The sequence below is a fragment of the Phalacrocorax aristotelis genome, chromosome 4 (assembly GCF_949628215.1).
Source record: "Phalacrocorax aristotelis chromosome 4, bGulAri2.1, whole genome shotgun sequence".
Lineage (NCBI taxonomy): Eukaryota > Metazoa > Chordata > Aves > Suliformes > Phalacrocoracidae > Phalacrocorax > Phalacrocorax aristotelis.
In genome coordinates, this window is record NC_134279.1 from 71,907,924 (window position 1) to 71,931,696 (window position 23,773).

The window sequence follows — 23,773 nt, forward strand, 5'->3', positions numbered from 1 at the left end:
TGCTATATTATGCTTTACCCTGGACAAAATAGTTCTTTATTCTCTAGGTACCTGGGGATTTTTTTTTTTTAATAGCTTTGTTTATGTTGTTTCAGTCTTCCATTGACTCTCATCCAGATCTTGGAACACCATTTACATTTTTTTCTTTCCTTTTGTTCCTTATTTTCAAGAAGTCTGTTCCCATACAATCAAAGCACATCACAGCTTTTGCACATTCATGATTTTTGGTCTTCACTAAGCTGATTTGCACTGTGATGACCTGTAACCAGAAGGCAGTGACTGACCATCTTGGAGTGGTTGGATACAACATTTTCATTAGTATTACGCTGAGATATTACTGTCACTGAACTTTCAGATTTATTTCCCTGCCCCCAACCCCCAGCTTATTCAAGTCTCCTGGCCAACTTATTGTTTGTAAAATAGAAATGATGGGAAAATGAGTCAGTTGGTATCTTATTTTTCTGCAGGATTTACAGATTATCAGTACAGATGAAAACCAGGTGTTTGTGGCTGTTCAGGAGTGGTACCAGACAGACACGTACAACCTGTACCAGTCTGACCCGCAAGGTGTTTACTACTCTATCCTGCTGGAGAATGTCCGAAGCACAAAGCAGCCAGAAGAGAATGTCCTGATAGATATTCTAGAGGTAGGCCTTTATCTCTTCCAATGTGTGTAGTCTGGGTGGAGTTTTAATTTTTTTTTATATTGGTTCAGTATAATTAACTTTACATTAATATATCTTTCATGGTTATCTTTAATATAAAAAGACTAGGATTTCTCTCTTATTGGTAGTGCATCATTATTACTTACATGTTTCCCTCTTGCTCTGCTAATGTGCTGTGTGCTCTAAGAACTAGATTCAAGGTATGAGGTTCCATGGATGTGCAAAACCAGAATTGCCTGTGGGGTTTTCTTTTTTTTTTTAAGATATTGAAAAATGAAGCTGGCCGCACAATTTATTATTGAAGTAAGAAGTTATGCATCTGCCTACGTGCAGCTTTTCTCTTCTAGGTGACTCAGTGATACACTTCCTGACTTAGAGCAGGACATATTTTAGCCAGTAGAGTCTTAAACAGTAATCCTGTGAGCCTTGTGCTAGGCTGTCAGCTCTGACAAGCAAAGAACCAACAAAATTAGATATTGGACAGCAAATCCACTTGCTTTCAGTAGGTGTCCTGTGCCAACAGCATTCGCTATGAGACAAACTCTCCTGTAAACAAATATGTTTTGGATTTTAATATCAGTGCACTTGGCAAAATAAAAGACTGAAGAATATAGCATTTTGGAAGAGTCACACAAACTGTTATCAATTCCATTTCTGTTAATTATTACATTTAAATGTAATAAGGTGTACATTTGCTCTGGTTCTGTATTTTCTTGTAGCATGTAGCACTGGCCATTGTAAGGATATTAAAATAATGGACCTTTGGTCTGACACAGTTTGGCCACTGGTACCCTCTAATCTGCCTGGTGTTAGCTGAAAAATAAAAAGAACAAACCTCTTCATGAGTGCACCAGACTTCTCTGGAAAGGTTTGTAGTAATTCAGGGTATGAGTCATACACTTAGAGAGCTGTTAAATGGCAGTAATTAGACCCTTCTTGGTGGGGTGTTGTGGTTTAGCCCCAGTCAGAAACCAAGCCCCACACAGCCACTGGCTCACTCCTCCTGCCAGTGGGGCGGGGGAGAGAATTGGAAGAGTAGAAGTGAGGTAGCTCATGGTTTGAGATAAAGACAGTTTAATGGGTAAAGCAAAAGCTGCGTGCGGGAGCAAAACAAGGAATTCATTCACCACTTCCCACGGGCAGGCAGGTGCTCAGCCATCCCCAGGAAAGCAGGGCTCCATCACGCGTAACTGTTACTTGGGAAGACAACCACCATCACTCCCAATGTCCCCCTCTTCCTTCTTCTTCCCCCAGCTTTATATACTGAGCGTGACATCATATGGTATGGAACATCCCTTTGGCCAGTTTGGATCAGCTGTCCTGGCTGTGCCCCCTCCCCTCCCAGCTTCTCGTGCACCCGGCAGAGCACGGGAGGGTGGGAAAGTCCTTGAGTAGTGTAAGCGCTACTTGGCAACAACTAAAACATCCTCACATTATCAACACTGGTTTTAGCCCAGATCCAAAACATAGCCCCATACTAGCTACTATGAAGAAAATTAACTCTATCCCAGCCAAAACTAGGACATTGGGGAAAATGATGGTAGTTTTTTCACCTTATCTCTCCATCTTTGTTTAGCTTTTTCTTTCCAAATGGCTGTAGTAAAACAAAAGGTATATCATTACTAATGTTTATTTTCTAGACTCTACCTTTTCAGAAATGAGGCTTCTTAATGAGTGAAGCTGTACATTGTACGTAGCCAGATTCCTACAGGGTGATTTATTGGCAGCAGTAGTTTGCAGCTCTTCCTTCCTGGTCACTCCTGCGGGATGCAAAGCTAAAAGGGAGTTGGGTGCAATCTCTTCTCCTGGTGTCACCGGTAGCATGTAATTTCAGATGAGTTGTACAGAGATGCCACTCCTGGCTGTCCTTTTGTCTACAGGGGTTATTTCCTTAATTCAGTTTCTCTGATGATTTCAGAATTACACAGTGTTACTGAGGGCGTATTAGATAATAAGCAAGAGGGAGAGAGATCCTAGATTATTGTGGGTACTGAATTAATTTGTAGGGTCACCTTAAAAAGAAAATGTGCACGTGATGAAGAGTAATTTAAAGACAATACACATGGAGTCATACAATTCAATTTTTTAAAGCTATTTTTGGAATAGAGTTGCACTGTAGGAGAATGCTTTTATTTGCTTATAATAAGAAAGCCTACAGCTTCCAGATAGCTTGTATGATAAATAATTAGTGTTCATCTTCTTTACTAGGATGTGATCAAGTATTCATATCTACAAGTAATGTATGGATTATTTACACAGTACAAACTAGCTACTAAATATAACATATATTGTAGTCCTTGAGGATAGAATTGTTTATGGTCTAGTCTGAGTTTTCTGTCTGGGCATTTTAATGCAAGTATCCCATCTTGGCAAGAGGAATCTTCAGTGCAACACAGACAGTCCTCAATCGTTGACAACTTCTCTTTCCACTAGTGCATAATTCTCCTTAAAATTTGCACTGTTCATCTTTGTTATCTTCTGCTGACCTTACTTCATCTTTTACTTGTACATCTGCTATAAAATCTTTCATAGGTTTATACCTGTCTGCATTCATTTTCTTTTACATGCTTTATTTTTTTTTTTTTTGTACCATATTTCTTTTCATGTTGCATGTGTGGAAGAAAATTCCCACATACTTGTTCAAAGAAGGAAAGGAAAAGAAAGGTAAAGCATTAAGTGACTGTCAAAAAGGACCATGCCCTTGAAATTTGTGACTGTACAAAAGGAGCATGTCCTTGAAATTCTGTCAAGTGCTGCCAATGTGAACCAGTCACAAATTCAACATAGGCAGATTTGAAAAATAAGCATACTAGTGCCGTACTTCAAGTTTGGATCTTGTTATGACTCCTCATATGGGTAAGAACTACACAAGTTGCAGTACACATTCTTTATTCTTTTTTCCCAAATACAAATAGTATATATTTAAGTTTTAATCACAAACTTCTATTATAGAGCAGTACTTCTTTTATTTCAGTAACTGCTGCTAATAAATGCAGTGGGGCCATCTGAACAGTGCTTCTTGCTATCAAGTAATATGGCATATTGTTTGGCTGTAAAACCAGTAATGTAACAAAGCAGCAATTAATGTGTCATGGAATAAATAGTCATAGCAAAAAACCTGTTTAGAAGATAGGTTTATAAGGTACAAAGTGCTTTTCTAAGATTACTGGGGAACCACTAACCCCTGAGCTGCTTTGGAAAATAAGTGCTCTGAGAACTAATCCAAAAGTCCAAAGAAAATCAAAGAAAAGGTACTTTTGAATGTCCTTGTTTCCGTCTGTCTTGGGTAGCTACTGGACTGCTCATCAGAGTAACTGAAGACGCCACAATGTTGAAATATCTTCTTTTCCATAGCAAATTATTGCTAATGGGAATCTTTTCCCTTCTTGGTAAGAAGATACTAATCTCCCAATTTTAGATTAGGGAACTGAGTCAAGGAGTAGAAAGTACAGAAAAATTTGGGTGCCTTGGCATCACAGTTGAATCCAGAAGGTAGATTTAACATACAGCATTCACAGTATTTGCTGAAGGAGTTAAGCATGCATTTACATAGGTCACAGAACAAATAAAAAAGAAAACGCTACAGAGGGGGTGGGGTGTTTTGAAGCTGCCGTTTTTTACACACCATAATTTTGTATTGTTATTTTTTAGGCTAATGCACCACTCCAAACATCACGCTTCTGAACTTGCTCTATAGATAGATGCCTGAAACTTATTTTTTATTTCAAGCAGGTTTTATGCCTTTCATTCAACATAGAACGGCTGAAGTGCTGGTTGGCTTTTATCTTTTTACAGAGCAGCAGTGAGAGAAGTTAACTGAGACACTGGAAAAAATATTTTTCGTAACCTTTCTGTCTGATAGATTCAAACACTCATGTCCTGTATTCTAGAGAGGAGAGGTTACCCTAGCACGTGGTTAGGTTAGAGACGGGAGTGTTAATGGAGAAAAATTTTAGCCTGACTCCCATTGAATGGTTATATGGAATGGTTAAATATTCATTAAACAAGAATGAGAGAAAGAGAGAGAGGAAACAAAAATATTCATGATGCAGCACTGTTTTTGCCATCCGCAAATGAAGAGGGAAACCTCAGTTGCAGTTCCTGATCTAATTATTGTTTAAATATTTAATATTGTGTTCACTGAAAGAAAGACATGCACAGAAAATGAACCCCAAGTCTGCCTTCCCAATCAAACATTTGAACCGCCAGGATTTTCAGTCTTATTCATGGCTGTGCTGTCTCTGGAAGACAGAATACATAATAAAGCCCCAGCAAGATTCAAGTGTTTTGAAAGTAAAGAAAGCAGCTTCCTAGTTTCTTCCCTCCCCTTCCTTTTCTCACCTGAACTGCAAAGTAGTTGACTTCTATAGTACGTTTGGCTTGGATGCTGGAAGCTCAGAATCACCTCCTGGATAAGTAAGCCAACCACATGTGCATGGTGTTTAAAAAAAAAAGAACTCATGAGAGAACAGGGTATTGGAATATCTATATAGAATTTGATCATCTAAATGTAAAAACATTTCCAAGTTCTAGGCTGTTACCATAACTAGCAGAGCATTCTTATTCTCTCTAGATTTGGGTCAGTTCCTTAGGAAAAAGCATAGTTTTATAAACAATAGGTATCAAATCTGTAGCGTGATGAAAGGAGTGCCTTCTCTTCACCCTAAATGGAAACTTTTTTTAAAGGAATGTCAAAGGGAGTCCATGACTAGTAGCTGGAAATAAAAAGGAAACAGTAAGTATTTCAGATACAAAAATAAATAGTAAGTCAAGGAATGAATCCTGTCAGCAAGAGGCAAATATTCCTTACCATGCAAGGAGCTGGCTCTCTTGTGCATTTAGTTGTAATGAATGCTTCAGTTTTGTTAAATGTCATCATGTAAGCAGTTTAGAGAGCTCTGCTATGCTGGAAATAGTATATAAGTTGCTATACATGTTCCAGATTTTTTCAGAAGTTCAAGAAACCTCATAAATAATTGCAAGGGAAACAAGAGTACTCTTAAGGAACCTTCAAATTTAATACAAGATCTTATCTCATGCCATTGGATGGAATATTAACATATAACATAAATGTTAGGGCTAGAACTAAGCATATTAAGGGGTGCAATTTCTGTCAGGTTGCTTCTAAAGATTATCTCCATTCACTTTGACACATTGAGTTGTAATTATTTTCTACTACAGATTGTTTTGAAATAAAATAACTAAGTTTGCCCAAGAGAGAAGAGACCCTGTAAACTTTTTCTTCTTTTTACCTAGAGGTTAAACAGGTGAAGGGAGGCTAAATGTGTGGAGGTAGACTGGGTGTGGAAGCATTTCAGGTGCCTGAGAGGTTGATTCAGCCCTCACTGTTTCTTCCCCAGATGATCTGTCTGCATTTATTTCCTACCAAGGGCAATTCTGCTTCCTAATTCAGTGTTACTTTAAAGAATATTATATTGTATTTTGTTATTGTAACCTATTTGTGTGATATTTGTATGATATGGGTCACATGACTTCAGTGAAAAAGTCAGGTTGCTGTTATAAATTGCCTACATCATTTGTACAATAACATTTTAGAGATACCCATATTTAAAATAAGATGCAAAGCTGCAATTTTAACAGTAGTGTACAGTAAGGCCATGCTATCATAATTTTTGTATTTTGCTGTATAAACTATGGAATTTGATTAGCCTTCTTAAATTGAGAAAACTGTATACCCTTTTCAAATACAATAAGAAATAAAAATCGCTTAGTAGTTATCCTCTCCTTCCTCCCTTCTCCCTTTCCTCTTATCCTTTTGCCTTCCTTTTTTTTTTTTTTTTTAAAAAAAAAAGTGTCGTTCACTTTCCTAGTGAGGAAACTACCTGAGGTACACAGTTCAGAGCCACAAAAGAACAGCTAATCGGGGATAATTCTTGTTGAAAAAAACGTGTATGTGCTGGTCTTTAACCCTCTCTTCTGTATGCTTCAGGTCAGAGGTGTAAAAGGAGTCTTTTTGGCCAACCAGAAAATTGATGGGAAAGTTACAACTCTGATAACCTACAACAAAGGCCGTGACTGGGATTTTCTAAACCCTCCAGACATTGATATGAATGGCAAACCAACAAACTGCAAACCTGTAAGTCGTTCTTTTTAGCCTGTCCTTTCTCTAAAATGCACAAGAACTATTTTTTATGGTAGAATATGCAGTAGTTCAGACAGCCCAAGGGCTTTGGACCAAGTTTACCAGCCGTACCAGTAGGCAAACCTGCTTGACTGCGTGAGCAGTGATTTCACAAGCTGTTAGTCCAGTCATCTTGTAGAGTGAGTAGCCATGACTCTGTTAACATTGCATTTCTTATTGTAGAGCTTACTTTGATACAAAAAGGACATTCTTTCTTGTGTGTCAACACACATCCCAGTTCAGAGTAATCATGACAACAGTCATTTGTGTCTGGGTATAAGGGCCATATCATCAGTCAAATAAAGCTTACCAATATCTTTTTTCTTTCCAGCTTTCATATTTTTGTTACATTTTAAACAAAGGTAACCCTTGGTTCCATGTTAAAAGGAACACTTGACGGTTGCTTGGAAATAAGCACTACAGTTAACTGTATGAAAAAGTCCTTTCTTTTTGAAAGATGATGTTATTTCAGCCTGTTTAGATGTCCCATCTATCCATAGTATTTTGTTATTTGCAAGTCTGAACTGAAAACCTTGTATTTTTCTCACTGACTCTGTGCTCCTTGGGGCTCCAGGCTGGGGGAAATAAATGCTTTTAGTCCTGCCACTGCCAGAGATTTGATCCTTCTCCACGTAACAGAAATGAAGGGCTGGAGCTGCTGGCTCCCTTTTGAAGAGTTTAAGACTGTGCTATATGATTCAAGCCTTCAGGGCCTGATCTGTAGCTCTCCAAGGCGAGTGGAGGGTTGCAGTGGCAGCAGCTCCCAGGCAGTGCTGGCAGCCTGCTCCTGGTAAAGCTCCTGGTCAGATTGCCGTGAGCAATGACCTTTGAGTGCTGCTGCACAAAGAGCAGGAAGCGGTAAGTTGCTTTGCAAGGAGAGATGATCAGTGTGTCCAAAAGTCATTATGCTATTTCTCATACTACCTTTTTTCTAGAAAAGACATTTCAGTACAAACAGTTGGTTTTAATCATCATTTTACCAGTTACCTGGGACCAAAAAACAAGCAATACTTGTGCTGTTAGTTAAAAGTTTAAGCAATTGTTCTGTCACAAGGGTTTTTTTTATACAATAATTTCATCCTGACTTTTTTGAGTTTAGAAACCTTTTTTTCTGAGACAGTGGCAGAATACGCACACATCACCAGAGGTTCTTGTTAGTTAGGTAGCTAAGGTTAATATTTCAAACTGGACTTTGACTCCATGGGAAACTGCCATTCTCTTTCTCTACAAAGACTTACAGTGCTGAAGCTGCTTTCTGGCTGGGCTTTCACTATTGTAGGAGCATAACTGTTACCAGTTGTTTGAGGGGTTTTTTGAGGGATTTGGTTTTGTTTTGTTTTGCTTTGTTTTTAAAAATGTGCCGTCTTCTTCCCCCACAAGCCTGATTGCTACCTTCACCTCCATCTCCGCTGGGCAGACAATCCCTATGTGTCAGGAACAGTCCATACGAAGGACACTGCACCAGGGCTCATAATGGGGGCAGGTAAACACATAAAATTATTTTTAAGACCTGAAATGTGGCAACAGTTCTTTGTAGATCTAGTCTTTTGTTTTATAACGATACCATGCTAGGAACATTGCCGGTATAAGGCTTTCCCTGGAGAACAATCCTTTATGGGATCTCTTGATCAAGGAATTTAATAGAAGTTAATTGAGGTCCCAGAGCTGTGTCTTCTGAGACAGATACATAGCAGAATACATTACACTTCTCTAAGCTGTGTAATATCTCCTTCCCCATTAGTGCGGTGTGGAGGACTGACAGTGGCTGAAGGACTTGTCCTGCATTCTTTTTCTCCACACATAGAAGTGGAGTGTAGGGCCTCCAGCATCATGAATAGCCCAGCAAATCCAATAGACTGATGTAAGCAGTGGCCAAGCCTTTGTTCTTTATTCTTAGATACAGATAATTTGTCTTGTAAGTTATATTAATTCCCTTTTTGCCTAAAGAGAGATGAAGTGAAAGAGGCAAATGTGTCTCCGTGTTGGGAACAGTGCTGGTTGTGGCTTCTCCATTATAACATACATATGGAGCCTTACTAATGTGAAGTGGGATTTAATAAAAGAAATTCCATTGCGGTGTTGACTACTCATCAAGAAAAATATTCACATAACCCTGTTTTACTTCATATCCTTGTGATTCATCTATTCATTTAATTTAATTTTCCATTTCTTTGTTTAAAAATTACTGAAATGTTAACTGTTTTAAAAGCTTTTTAAAATTGCATTATTTTATTCTTATGTTATGAACTATGTTTAGGAGAGATACACACATGTACTGCTTCTCTTTTCCTAAAAGTATATCTGTTTTTAATCAATAATGCTTTCTGCCTTAGCCTACGCTAGTCTCTTATAAACAGCTTACTAAATTGAAAATTTCCTGAGAATATCCAGGTGAGCAGATTTGGTTTTGAAAGAGACTGACAGCTGCCATTACTTCAATATAACTGAAGATTTAAAGTTTTCCCCTACTGTAAATGGAGTTTAAAGTATTTTACTGGAGGCAGACCTACCTGGTAAAATGCTGCTATGTTATTATTGACAAAATGAGACTAAGAATTTATACAGTGTCCTTGTAGATACATTTTTATTATGTGTTTAATTCGCATTTTATTAATTCTAATATTTATTTAAAAAACTTGTCTTAGGGATCTTCTTTTTACATAAAGGTTCTCCTATTCTAATGTAGGTTCTTAATTATAGCCTCATCATATTGTACCTGAATGCCTTCTAGGAGCAAATTAAGCAATGATGTTTAATGATTTTGTCCATTACTTCTGTTTCATTTTTCTCTGTCCTTGCATTATAATCTTATTAATAAGAATGCGTACAATTCTGATCATCAATTTTCAGGCCCAATGAGCAGTTGCTAAAAGGGACTGCTTGGCAGTTGATGGAAATAGAGAATATTTACAAGAGGAACCTCATTAGCTGAGAAAAATGAAGGACAAAAAGGAATATTTTTTTTTTCATTAACATGTAACTGTGAGGTAGAAAGAAGTGATGTAAATAGAAATTAGAAAAAAGTTGCTAACCATACAAACCATGAAGTTCATCCTCTCAATAAGAGCAGTGTGGTTATCAGTCAAAAAGGGAAAAAAACCAACCTCCCTCTAACATGGAGTTTGGCTACTTTGTAGGAAGCTTATACAACACAGCTGCTTGTGGTAATGGAAAACCTGACCTGTGACTTAAGGATAGTTTTGATACTGTGCTTGAAAATTAGAGCACAGACAATACAGAATACTGTTTTAATCTAAAAAATAATTAAACAGTGAACAGCATTAATGCCTAGAGCATTTGGGACAAATGCAATAATAGGATGTTAAAATTGCATCTCTTTAAACTCATATTTACAAATAAAAATTCCACTCTATTAAAGCTGCATAAATAGTTCTGAAGGATGCATTTTTATAGCTTTTATATATATATATCGTACAGTCAGAATATTAAATTTTATAGCTGCATATTAAAGTTTTCTTTTAAATAACTGCTTTGCTCCCTTTAAGGAATTTAATAGAATTTTTCATTTACATTTTATTTTTGTGCATTTTAATCTTGGCAACATCAGCTATGAAATGTGTGTCAATTGATGTGTAAATTTTTACTATAAACTTGTGAAGGACTTTTCTATGAAAAGTGTTTAGAGAAGTGTAGATTTTTCAGGTGCTAGTTTACAATATTTATCTGCTTAGCTTCCAATCCAGATGGCAAACCAAGCAAGCAGTAAATGCTGCACATTCACACAAATTGAGGAAGTGCTGGAAAGTTCACTTTTTGTTTTATCAGGCCCAAATACATTGCATACATTGTGATAAATTTGTATCAGCAGCAGGATGCCACTATAAAAAGGACTGTCCTGGCTTAGCCCCAGTCAGCAACTGAGTATCACACAGCTGCTCGCTCATTCCCCCCACCCCAGTGGGACGGGGGAGAGAATCAGAAGAGCAAAATAAAGAAAACTTGTGGGTTGAGATAAGAGCAGTTTAATAATTAAAATAAGATAGTAATAATGGTAATGATAAAAATGCTGATGCTGGTAACAATAATAATAATAGTAGTATAATGAAAAGGAAAATAACAAGAGAGAGAGGGGCAAAACCCAGGGAAAAAAAAGAAGTGATGCAACTGCTCACCACCCTCTAATTGACACTGCCAGTCCCCAAGCTGTGATCGCTGCTTCCCCTGGCCAACTTCCCCAGCCTTATATACTGAGCGTGACATCATATGGTATGGAACATCCCTTTGGCCAGTTTGGATCAGCTGTCCTGGCTGTGCCCCCTCCCCTCCCGGCTTCTCGTGCACCCGGCAGAGCATGGGAGGATGGGAAAGCCCTTGAGTAGTGTAAGCACTACTTGGCAACAACTAAAACATCCTCACATTATCAACACTGGTTTTAGCCCAGATCCAAAACACAGCCCCATACTAGCTACTATGAACAAAATTAACTCTATCCCAGCCAAAACCATGACAGTATGAAGGAACAGGGAGATGACTGAGCATTTCCCAGAGCATTTTGGAGTGAATATGCTGCAATCTGCAATCCCCTTGGATTTTTCTTGTATCAACGTGCCTCCATGCTGATGACATCAATCGTTCCCTCAGCCAAACACATCTTCAGCTTGCCAGGCAAAAACTGTCTGTCTGGGACATTTACACACAAATTGGTTGTATGCTTGTTCTACACTGTGACTACGAATTTACAAACCATGACATTTTAGCTTATTGTGCATTGGCTGAAGGGATGTTACAACTGTATTAATTACCAGTAATCTAGGCAAGGTACATCTCTCTCTTTGGAGTAGGTATCTGCCGCTATGCTAAATTTAAGTGTCTGGAAAAGATTTTCCGTATTAGAAGGGTTATCAAAGTGTTGCATATGGGGATTATTTTTTCTCAAAGTAAGCATGTCTAAAATCACGTATAAAAATATGGGTAAATGCAGTGATAACTAGTGCTTAAAACATGTAAATTAATAGTAAATTGTAAATGAAGTTAATCTCCCATATTTGTGTGACCCAGTAGGAACCTGCCAAAATGCCTAAGCAACGACAAGCTTTTAATTACTCTCTTGATATCTGTATGTGTTTTTCACAGCTATACCACCTTTCCAGAGAGCTTTGCTTGCCGGTCACCACTAAAATATATTGCTTGCTTTCAAACCCCTGTGCTACCAACTGCTAAATTGCAATATGCAAAGTTACAAATAGCTTGGATAAATATGTTGAAGGGTAGTTAGTACCCATGTATTCTAGTTTTGGAGCTTCCACTCCTGCAGGGATGGAACGTGTACTTTTACCCAATTACTTTAAAATTAGCCTTTACTCAGGACAAGTGAAAAAGCAAGAGATGATTTCCTGTATCTCAAAGCATAGTTTGAAAAGATTTGTAAGAATGCAAATAAGAGCAATAAAAGGTGACTGTGCTTAATCATAAAATCCAGAATTCAGACCAAAATTTCCTTTTGTTTGCTAATTTTAAGAAACAGGTTATGAGAATACAACAACAGCAGAGCCATACTGGCCCAGGTCAAGAGTCCATCTAGCATGGTATTCTGGCTCTGTTGGTGACAAAAGCCTTTGGGGAAGTGTGTAAGAACAATTTAGACGTAGTATGTGGTCCCCCAGGCCATGGTCTGGGAGAAGGCACATACACGGGACTGTTTCTGGTAAGTGCTGTAGTGAAGATAGCAACAGGTTTACCTCTCCTAACCGATACAGCCCAACGAAGGTATCATACCTTGGCCTTCTACCTTCTGACACATCCATCACAGCTGGGGGCATGCCACACACATCCCCAGTTTCATCACACGAAAACACCATTTTCATGGCCTATAACATAAACTTCATGTTATTTCAGGTAATTTGAACCTGGGAGGGAACTCACAATAATACATCTCCTGGCTGTTGCAGCAGCCCCTGCGGAGAGCCGGGGCTACGTGCTCTGTGGTGTGAATGTGGTCAGGTCATGCCAACTGGCTTAGGGCTGCAGGCAGTCTCTGGCCTTCTTTATTTTATGTACGCATGGTGTTTGCAGTAATGCCATCCCTTTGTTAGGGATAGCAAAGCCTTTTAAAACAATATATTTAAAATTGCATGAGAAATGGAGAAAGCAAAGTTGAAGCAAACACTCCCAGTAATTTGAAGAATCTCCTTTCCTGTTCACATCATTTAACTACAAAAAGAATCTAAAATAATAAAAGACAAACTTGAGAAGCTTCTGTATTACAGACAAAGCTTCTTGAAATTAGATGGCAAAACACTCTGTTATGTGTCAGAGGAGTTTTCAGGCCGTTTAGATCAAAAAGTGATGTTAAAATGATACCATTTATAGCTCTGGCTAATATAATCTGCAGTTGATTATCCATTCCAGATGCAGTAACTTTTTCAGTATGAACCTGAATTGCCTTCAATGTATTATATTGCCTTTACTTGTTACCACAGACGGATTGTGGGATCTAACACAGAACCACTAAAATGACAAAAAAGTTTCCATGTTGTAGTGGCACACCTGAGGAGTTACTGCAGACATTTAAAGCTGTAAGAAGGAGCACAGATTTTGGTGTGATTCAGCAGGCAGACTGATGTTTGTGGGTGTGCAGTACAGGCTAAACGCTTCAGGTCGTGGTGGGAATTGTGCTTATGAACTGTAAGTATTGGCTTCTAGTCTTGGGACTGAGCATAACTTCACTGTTTCTGGCCTTCTGTGTCACCTGATCGTGATGTCAGTTGTGCACATGTGTAACTGGTGGCCACACTTATCACAGATAAGGTTCATAATTCCACTTGGATATGGTGTGGAAACTTTCAGGATATTTCAGCTCCTGTGATTTCATAGTCATTTGTTTGTAATGTTATTAATGTCAGGACTTTTTGCATTTCATTTGATGTGAATCGGAGCTGCTGTAAATGGGTTTACAGGGTGTTATTACATGTGCTTTGTCTAGTTAGCTGGCTAAATCCAGTAACGTGACACACAGCGAGGTAGCTAGAATCTTTAAGTAAAATTGTGCTTTATTTTAAATCTCAAAAATAAAAGAATGTCCCAAAACTTTGAAGTTATTTCTTTTCTCAGAATATAAAAGATAAAGTTAAAACAATGTAACTAAATAGAGAAAACTCATAACTCTTTTGTGACGCATGTGAAATGGAAATGTTTGCAAATAAAGCTGTGGTGAGTCTCCTCAGTTCTTTGAATGACTTAGTTTTATTCCTGTTCTATTTTTTCAGGCTAATGGCTTTCAAAGATACCCTTGGCTTAAACCCGTCACCCCTCTGCCCCATGTTCATATGGAAATTTTCTTCTGCCTGTCACCCCTGAGACGTGGCAGTGTAGCCACTTCCCACTGCAAATAACTGCCTGCACTTTGCAGGAGCCTCCCTGTCTCCATTGGTGATGCAGGTGTCCTGCTTGCTGCCTCATCTGCTTTTTCCTTCTGAATCCACTGACACTGTTTTTCCAGCAAGACATTGTCTGCAGTACCCACATAGCAAACTGCAACTAAATTGAAAACCCTTACAGAAAGGGTTTTCCTATGTGCTTGAAGACTAGAGTTTAAAAAGTTTACATCTCCTAAAAAATCTGAAAGTAGTGGAAATTACAGCCTTCATTAATGCACAGAACATTATGTGGGCAATCAGAAGTTCCTGCATGCCCCACCTCTGGCTTTCACCCTTGGCATGGGAACGGACTATTTTCAAAGCTTAAAGAGCAGTGAAGCCCTTTTCCCCAAAGCAGTACACCAGCCTCTATGCCAAGTTTGTCATCAGTTGTGTTTTTTGACAGAATGGCATTTCTCTGTAATTGTAATTGAAGCCACCAGCTCCTTTTGCTCATTTACTAGAAAAGGCAGTAAAGGTAAAACCAAAACTAGAAGAAGTCATGTCTGCCTTGTTACAGAGCTGCAATTACAAAGCTGTTGCTAATACCTTTCAGTCATTACCATAGCAGCTGGATATAAAAGGCTTTCTAATGAAGCACAAGTTGATGCTGTTTAGTTTACAGACTAATTCTCCATTAGCTAAAGCAATTTCCCACTGCACTTTTGAAAGTGCAGATCCATAGCAATTCTCAAAATAAAGACCTACTCATATAAGCAAGTTTCAGTAAGCGGCAAAAAGAGATAGAATAAACAGTATTTTCCCAGAAGCAAAACTAACAGTGCATTCATTAAAGGTATCTGTGAAAAGAAGGGTGTAGACTGACAGCAATGCTTTAGATTCTAACAAGGAAATAAGAAAAAGTTCTGTAACTGCAGGACTATATACCCATTTGCAGAAATACAGAAACATATATCAGTGCAAAGTATATGAAAGAAAGTAAGAATAGCAAAAGAAATATGTTTTGTATAAGTAGGAAATCAAATCTCCCTTCCCTTCCTACGCATCCTGAGAAAGTGATTTCTCATTCATACCTCCTTCTAGTGACCAGATTAATCTTTGCTACACAAAGCTGATGGGATCTGGTCCTACTTGCTGATGAGGTCTGTGAGACTCGGTAAAATCAGATCATGTTTCCTGATATTTGCTTACATGGGGTTCTAGGATTCAAAGCAATAATAAATTGAAAATGACCATAAACCAAATAGATTTAAATAAATTTGAATTTGGGGAAGGAATACAACCGAATTCAGGTGTGAAGCTTTCATTTTAGATCTGTCTTATTAGATATAGTCACAGCTTAATCGTGTTTAATTGTTGGGTTTTTTCTTGTATACTGGAAGATCTGCCTAAGTGAACATAACATGACTGTAACCAAAACACACCATTTTCCAAGGACGATTAGAATAAAGCTATAAGCTTAATATATCTTTTTTTTCCAAAATTTGAACCTTGTGTTAGGCCTATGGTCCTTTGTCCTTAACACTGATGATGTGGTTGTAAGTTTCTGTCATTTCTGTCACAGAGGTTTGATTTTGATTGTTTGTATCACCGGAGCCTTTATTTCTTAAAACTAGGCAGCCTTATGTGTAAATGATAACCCTTTTGGGAAGTCATATGATGTCCCTCGCTACCCTGGCTGCATGGGCTAAGTCAGCAGGCAGAGCGGTGGGAAGGTGAGACCACACACCTCCTGGGCAAGCCCCCATGGCCTCGGTGCTGACTTAATGGTGGGCTGGTTTTGGAGATGAAGATGATTGCAGGAAAAAAAATAGGGGCTGTTCGCTCCACAACTACCCATTTCTCTTTCCTTCCCACTTGGCACAACTGTTGTCACATCCAATAGTAGTCACGAGGGTCATCCCTGCACTTCAGGCCTAAGATGGTTTTGGCACACTTTCAATCTTACAGGTCTTAAATCTACTTCGGCCATACGAGCCTTGTTCTTAAGTACGTGGTCAGTCTGCATCACCTTCATCCATGCTGTACTGACCTTATCAAATCTCCTCATTGCCTACAGAAATAGGGTCTTATTTTCAAAATGATGCAGCCGACTAAATCTGTGCTGAATTTTTTGATAAAGGAGAGAGCGTGAAGTGGGTTGGAAAGATGAAAGCCCAAGAAGGGGCAGCGGCATCTTCTGAAATGTTAGATGCAGTTGAAAGAAATTAATTGACTCCTATAAATCTTCTCATTTGTCATAAATACCTTAATTCTGTCTAGGCTGTATTTAGGGTTAAATGATGTAGAGTTAAACCATTAAACAGTGGAGCACATGCAATCTTGATAGTCCAAACAGAGTGTGTATTTTGGGCAGTGGGCACTGTCATTCCTCTCAGGAACCTTTCAGCACTAATGAGCACACTCTGCATAAACAGATCTGTTTTGGTGAGTAAAAACAGCTATTTATATAACACACAAGTAAAATTTCATACTGCTATCATACTCTCAAGTGTTTTCTTTCCTCATCTCTTCTGCTTAAGAAGATTTTCTTGAGAGGAACTTCGATCTTATTTTTACTGTAAAAACATGCAAACCATATATTTAAGTCAAAATCCTCTGGAGGACATAATTTAGAAGGAATTATGTCTATGATTGCTTCTCCCCTAGAATACTGTAAACTGCCTGGTGGTTTAATAGTTTGCTATTTGAAATACCACATGTTAAAAGATGAAGATCTCAGTATTTGGGATTGCATATGCTAAGATCATTTTCCACAAGTTTGTTTTAACACTTCTGTTTGCTTTGCAGTAATCTGAATGCTAGCTGCTGCTCTTCAGTGCTTTTTGTCAAAATATTCAGTAGCTTCCTGGTCAGTATTTAGGTAAATCAAGTAATTCTGCTTTATATTCTTTTGTATTTAGACACTTTTTCAAACTCCCTGCCCCCTCTTTTCAGTGTTACGTATTTCTCCAGTTTCTAGGTTTTGCTACCATTTCATAAAGTCTTACAAATAAAACAATTTTTTTAACAATTCAAGTGCAACTTGAGTAATTTTACAGAATGTGATTAAGGTTAAGGTATGGCTTCTGAGTTTATAGGTGTTTCAGTCTTACATCTTAAATACAAGTTCTTTTATAACAATTTTTCAGCATGCAGCAACAAAACTAAAATGTTGGTTTGGCCTCTGCATTCCAATGCTCGAATCACGCCTCATTGCTCCCACCTATGGACACCTAGCAATGTAAAGGAAGAAGTTAAAAGTATACATATATGTTTTTAAAAGGATTTATCTGGTGCTAGCAGAAATGAAGTCAGTCTGCTGATCATCTGAGTTTAGTTCTTGCTCTGACCTAGAAAATTCTCACTCTGAAGGGAGTCGGGACTAGCTCCAATCTCTTGCTTGTGTGGATGCAACCCTTGTTTCCTCCTGTTTCCTCACAGGTAACCTGGGGTCCCAGCTGGTTGAGTATAAAGAAGAAATGTACATAACGTCTGACTGTGGGAACACATGGCGTCAGGTAGGAATCAGAAATCATCAAAGACACCTGCAAATAATTTTATTGTACCCAATATGATGAATTTTATAATGCTTAACTAATCTTTCGATACCCACTGTTTGAGGGGTACACTGTTTTGCTTGGAATCTGGGAGAGATTAAGGAGGTGATCTGCAAGGGTTCAAATTGGTCAGGTGCTCAGGTTCTGCTGAAACTCAAATATTTTGGTATTTTTAAAGATTTTAGAAGTATCTTACATAAAAAACCATAGAGTCTGTTTAGGTTTTTAATTAAGTAATCTTCCTATGCTTACGATGAAGTGGACTTCAGCTAGATCTGGCAGTACAAATATTCCAAGCTGAAAGACATGGTTTAGAGAGAAAGGAAGAAATTATTCTTCTTCATGGTCTGAAAACTGGTATTTAAGCTTAAACTTTGTTCTCCATTGAAACTGAGAAAGCAAAAGGGATGTGAAAAAAGCAATAAACCTTTGAATGTCTTTAAGTATTATTTAATTAATTCTAGGACTACAGACTTCAAAGTATTTAAAAAATCTGGTTTTGTAGTAGCTGTGATGCCATTTGAATTCTGGATGTCTTTTGCTTCCAACGCCTAGTGTCAATTTAAACATTGCACCTTTATTGTGTGTTTTTTTCCTAAATTGCTCTGTCTCAGCAATATTTAGTCACAGAGATATTTTCTTTTTGAGTCTAAATAGCAACAACAATCATAAACATAAGATATAAGGAAGTTCAGGAATCTACTTACAATTTATATCCAGGAAGTAAACAACGCTCAAACCACCAAAGTGTGTCAAAAAGTCATTTATTTTCAGTTAAAATAGTCTTTTAGTGTTCAGCTAAAATAAAATTCAGTTGTGTTATTACCTGAGAAGTGTGAAGATGCTCTCACTAGTGTTATTGAGCTCGGGAGTTTGAGATAAAAAGAAAAAGATACAGACAATTTCTTCTGTAGCTATTGTAGGGTGCCATTAGTACTCCATAGAAGGACTTTTAAAAAAGAACTATGTTACTTTTGTCATAATAATGTCCTCTGAGGTTTAAAAGATTAAATTTTATGCCAAATTCCTTCTTGATTTCTAGCAGATGATAAATAGTTGTTGAAATGCAGAAGTATTCCAGGATATACAGTGGGTACCATGTTGTCCAACACTTCAGAGACCTCTCTAATAATTTATTTTCATCATTTGCTAGAGTTCTATGTTTTTTCTGGGGTGAAAAATAAGAAGGAAAGAGTGAAGGAGATCAAATTCATATTTTCACTGCTTTTTATTTGTGAGATATTCAGGCAAATGATATGTGATGAAACTTGACCTTAAGATGACTATTCATGCTGTAAAACCAGCCACAAACTGATCCCTTATTATGACAGTCAAAATGAAAAACATCATTGCTAGCTTTATTTTAATTAAAACTGCTATGAAGCCTTTGAAAGAGCTTACTCAGCCTTAATATTTGCCATCAGAATGAAAATGTAGATTATTGTATGTATTTTATGGCCTCAGTGTTCACGATCAAGCAGGTCTTCCAGAGGACAGCAGTACATTTCCTTTCTCTGTTGGAGTTCATGCAACAAAAGACAAGGCTTCAGTCAGATGATACGGGAATTATTTAGACAGTAAATTATAGGTCTCCTGAGCTGGCAAAAGCAGAGCAAAGCTCATGTTTTGGCACAGCTCTTCGGGCGCTTAAGTCACTGACTTGGAAACTTTGCGGTTATCATTAGTGAATGCCTATCACCTTTCTCACATGCCACACATAATGTTGCAGAGCTGTCTGCAGACGAGAAGAGCAGTCTGTGCTTGCGTAGAGTGACAGCGCAGCACAGGAAAGTAAATATGAAGGACTTTGGAGAAAAGGCAGTTCAAGGAATTAATTAAAAGCTTTCCAAAAATAATAGCAGTACTAGTTCATAGGAATATAGGACTCGGAGGAAGGTCAAAGGTCATGTAATCCAACCCTGCGCCCTACAGCACTATCAGACATACTAAGAACATCTCTAACAGAGATTTGTCAGACCTGTTTGTTAATCCTCCACCACAGGAGATTCCGCAGTCTTCCTGTGTGGTGTTTCACCATTCTTCATAGATTTTTCTGAATATTAAACATAAGCTGGCCATGTTTTTGCTGTTTTTCTTGCAGTTTCACAAACTTTGCAAGGTAAGTTGATTTCTTCTTGTCTTTGGAGAGGCGTGGTTTCCTGTCACCTCTGAATAACATTTCAGACGTTGAAAGGTAATTATCATGTCTACCCAGAGCATAGGGTTTTTTCCCTTGGAAAAAAGCAGACTGGAATCCACTGATTTTCCTAATGGATCCGATTTCTAAAGTTCTTTTCCATTTTTTTGCTTGTTGTTTGAACTATCTAATGTGACATCCCTCTCCTGAAGCATGGTAAAACTGGATGCAAAGTTACAAGTTTTATCAGTAGTAAACAGAATGAAATGATTATCCTTGGTGTCTTGACATTACTGGCACCTCATTTCAAAAGATTTCTCTTCTTTGCAATAGCATCATATTGTTGACTCAGATTCAGTTTGTTATCCGTAACTGGGACCAGTCCTTGAGTCCCTGAATTTGTAATACGTTCTCAATTTAACAACAATCTACTGATAATTTTTCTTCAATACTTTCTTAACTACCTATATATGCTTAAAATGGTTTTAACTGAGCCTGTATTTCCATCGCTTGCATATGGTAAGGTCAGAAGAGTATTCAGGAAGGCTTACTATGGTAGGGTATACAGCCAGTGTTCATTAGTAGAAATAAAAATACCCAAATGAGTGTTTTGTGAAATTAAGTAAATACTGGTGATAAATGGAAAAGTAAAACCGGGATTCCAGTTATAAGTAGCCACAATACCACTTAGGCTGGCTCCAGTTGTTCTCCTGCCTTTTTATGGCATGATGCCTGAGCTGCCTCTTGGTATCTCTTGAAATCATCGCTGAGAAGGTGAGAAGGGAATCTCACCTTGATGTTGTCCTGAACTACATGGGCTTAGATCATCTTAAGTGAACCACAAAGATAAACTTGTGGGACAGATTCATCTGTCTGGAAGATTTCTATGTCTATTATAGCAGGAAAACAATATCATAAAATGAGTTAATTACCATGGTAGGAGTCAGATAAATAAAACTTGCATCCTGGGAGAAACGGGCTACCTTTGAACACAATTTCAGACCATACAGGTTTTAAATTTTTTTCCCCCTGTGGGGCCTGTTTTTTCAGTCCTGATTTTTAAAATATTAGGATATTCTGTCTAATGCTAAGGATGACCTTGTGTAAGCATATGAGCGTGGTTTTGGTTTTTTTTTTTTTTGTTTTATTCTCTTCACAGTTATGGTTGCTGTTGCTAGTTCAACAGCATCTGTTATAACACTGTGCCTGAAACAAGGTAAACAGAGTAAGAGAAGGGTCTGGTTTTCCAAAGAAATGGCTTAAATATAAGGAAAAAATCAGCAACAAAAAACATTTTGTATTTGATTTGCTACCAAAGTAGCTAGCATAGCAAGAAAATGCTCAATTAAGCTGACAAGGTTACACAGAAAGTCTGTTGTAGGTCTAGGAATGGAATCTAGATCTCTGGAGCTTTAGTGCAGTGCTTGCTTTGTTGGAATATTATTTCTCTATGTAAAATCCTGTTGTATCAAAGCCATTTGGAAAACTTTTGTTTAAGCAAGGCTACTTGTTTTTCTGCAGACATCTTAAGAGCTGAATGGTAACACCTTTAAACACAACATTAAAGGCTGCAGTCCCAGCCTCTCACCCCTGGGAAGGTCCAACTGCTTATTCTGTGTAGGAAACTTCTGTTTCCAGATTTGCTTTTAGAAATGGATGTCACTTCATGAGAGAAGCAAGCATTTTTGGTTACTTTTGAAACTTATGTATCTCAGAGTAAAATTTTGTGGAGTATATTTCTATAGGACCATTTAAACATGTTTTCATTGATTTCATGTAGCTCTCCTAATTGCTCCCAACAGATAGCCTGGGCTGAAATAGCTGCTGAGGTTGTTAGGACAGACATGGGAAAAAACATGGAGAGCAAAGTGAGGAGAGAGAGGGAGAGAAAAGAAGTTAACATCACAGTTTACAACTGCACATAACAAAAAAGCACATAACATTACAGAAGAAGAAAAACCATATAAATAGGTTATAAAAACCTACTTCTGTAGTTGCTGGCTACTAGTTAAGGATTGTAATAAATTTATTACCTGACTTTAGTTAGTGGAGAGACATATATCAGAATTCATGGCTGACTGTGAACATACATATCACTTGTTACTGGGTTCAAACTTCATCTCTGACACTGGGACCACCTTTCCCTAAATCCATTGCAAACTGTTTCTCTTGGTTTTTTTCTAGAAAGTAGACATAAATATTTACTTTTGTGCTGAACTCCATAGGCATGAAATTGTTAATTCTTTTCAATGTACTGAAGATGAAGAGTTGCTTTCATCAGGAATGTCATAGCTTTTGGTTATTAAATGTTTGAAATGTGTGCAAGAAGAACATGATATAATGTGCCTGTAATAATGTGTCTGCTGTGCTTTACAGTGTGCCAGGTGGATGTGGGGTAAAGCTGGTGTACTGAAGTGGTGCATGAGGAAGTGCCATGGTGCTTTCTGGGAAAACCTAATTTGGATAAAGTGATGCAGATACCAGCTTCCTTTATCTTCAGTGTGATAGTGAAGCTTTTGGAGACTTTGTGTCCCAGCATCAAAATGTTTCATTTTGATTTGAGCAAAAGTTCAAAGTTTAGAGGAGGATCAAAACTCTGCTTGCTTATCTGGCTCCAGCTGATCTCATCCTTCTGAAGTGCATCTAAAATTAATGTCTATGCTTTACTGAATTCTCTTCTAAAATATGCAGCTGTGTGGAACAAGTAGATAGGACTGTAAATGCCTCATATCAAGGTTTTGCCTGTAAATTGGCAACACTGAAAAACTGATCAGACACTTGAAGCCCTAGGATTCCCATAAAATATGCTCTTACTAGATGAGAGCAAGACTGAATTCTTATCCCAAATCAAACGCTTCCTATTTTTGAAGTAATTGTGAATGTGCTGTAAGATCCCTTCTAGTTCAGTCTTGCTGATAAATCCTCTAAAGGTAGCATTTAGTATTGTTACAGTTTTTTCATTCACAAGGCCAAGTGAAGCTAACCTTTATGTTTTTCACCTTTGCTTTGTCAAAGCATGTAGGAGGCTGCGTGTTCGTCTATTAACTGCTAAGTGTGTGTAGTAACTCTTGCTTTATCACCTGCTTTTATGTTAAATGAACTTTCACAGGTTAATAACATGAGTAAACCCTGTCTTAAAATGGATTTCAGATGTAAAATAGGGAAGATATTTACCTGTTCATTTATTTTAGTACTGCTGAAAACCTCTAGAAAATGAACGAAAAGAATTCAGGAAATTTTGAATCCTTTATACTGTTAAATCAATATTACATGTATTTTGGTTCAGAACTCAGAGCGGCCCGGCCTCTGTGTGGGATCACATAAAGTTTGAATTTAAATAAATCATTGACATTGGAAATGCAGAAAACATGCTTGCACCAATTATCTCAAGTTCTGTAGAGTCTGGAGAACGTGTGAGAAAGTAGTGGACAGCAATACTTTTCCTATTTTCCTTAGAATTAGACTACAAAGCATTTTATTCTGCAAGATACACAGAATATGGCAAGTACCAAAGTAAGGTGATAGGTCGCTTGGTGATATATGATAGGAAGGAATGCAGAATGCATACTGTGAGAAATATAAGCTTGGGCTAAAATCATTCTAGACAGTTTAATCTGACTGTGATTTGAACCTGAACATTTTCTGATTCACCTGCTTAACTTTCTTCTCTTTTACAGCTGGGAGAAATAGAAGAGTTAAACTGACTTTTATGTCCTTTTCAATTTGAAGTGCGGACATTATAAAACTTATAAGTCTTTTAATCCTGGTTTGCTCATACATTGTATTTCTGCTCGTTTGTACATTTGCTTAGCTGGCTTTTTGTTGTCTCACTTGTAGGTCTTTGAAGAAGAGCATCACATCTTGTACCTGGACCATGGTGGAGTTATTGTGGCCATCAAAGACACCTCTATCCCTCTGAAAATACTCAAGTAATCCTACAGTCAATTAGAGTA

General features: G+C 37.8%; 1 protein-coding gene across 2 annotated transcripts in view; it reads left to right on the forward strand.

Moving 5' to 3' along the window:
• Positions 1-23,773, forward strand: part of SORCS2 (sortilin related VPS10 domain containing receptor 2) — a 590,141-nt gene that overhangs the window by 510,412 nt on the left and 55,956 nt on the right. For both annotated transcript variants that reach the window (XM_075091935.1, XM_075091936.1), the window contains exons 9-13: positions 468-647; positions 6,616-6,762; positions 8,188-8,290; positions 17,568-17,644; positions 23,658-23,749. In XM_075091935.1, the coding sequence (XP_074948036.1) occupies positions 468-647; positions 6,616-6,762; positions 8,188-8,290; positions 17,568-17,644; positions 23,658-23,749 (599 nt within the window). The remainder of the gene's footprint in view (positions 1-467; positions 648-6,615; positions 6,763-8,187; positions 8,291-17,567; positions 17,645-23,657; positions 23,750-23,773) is intronic.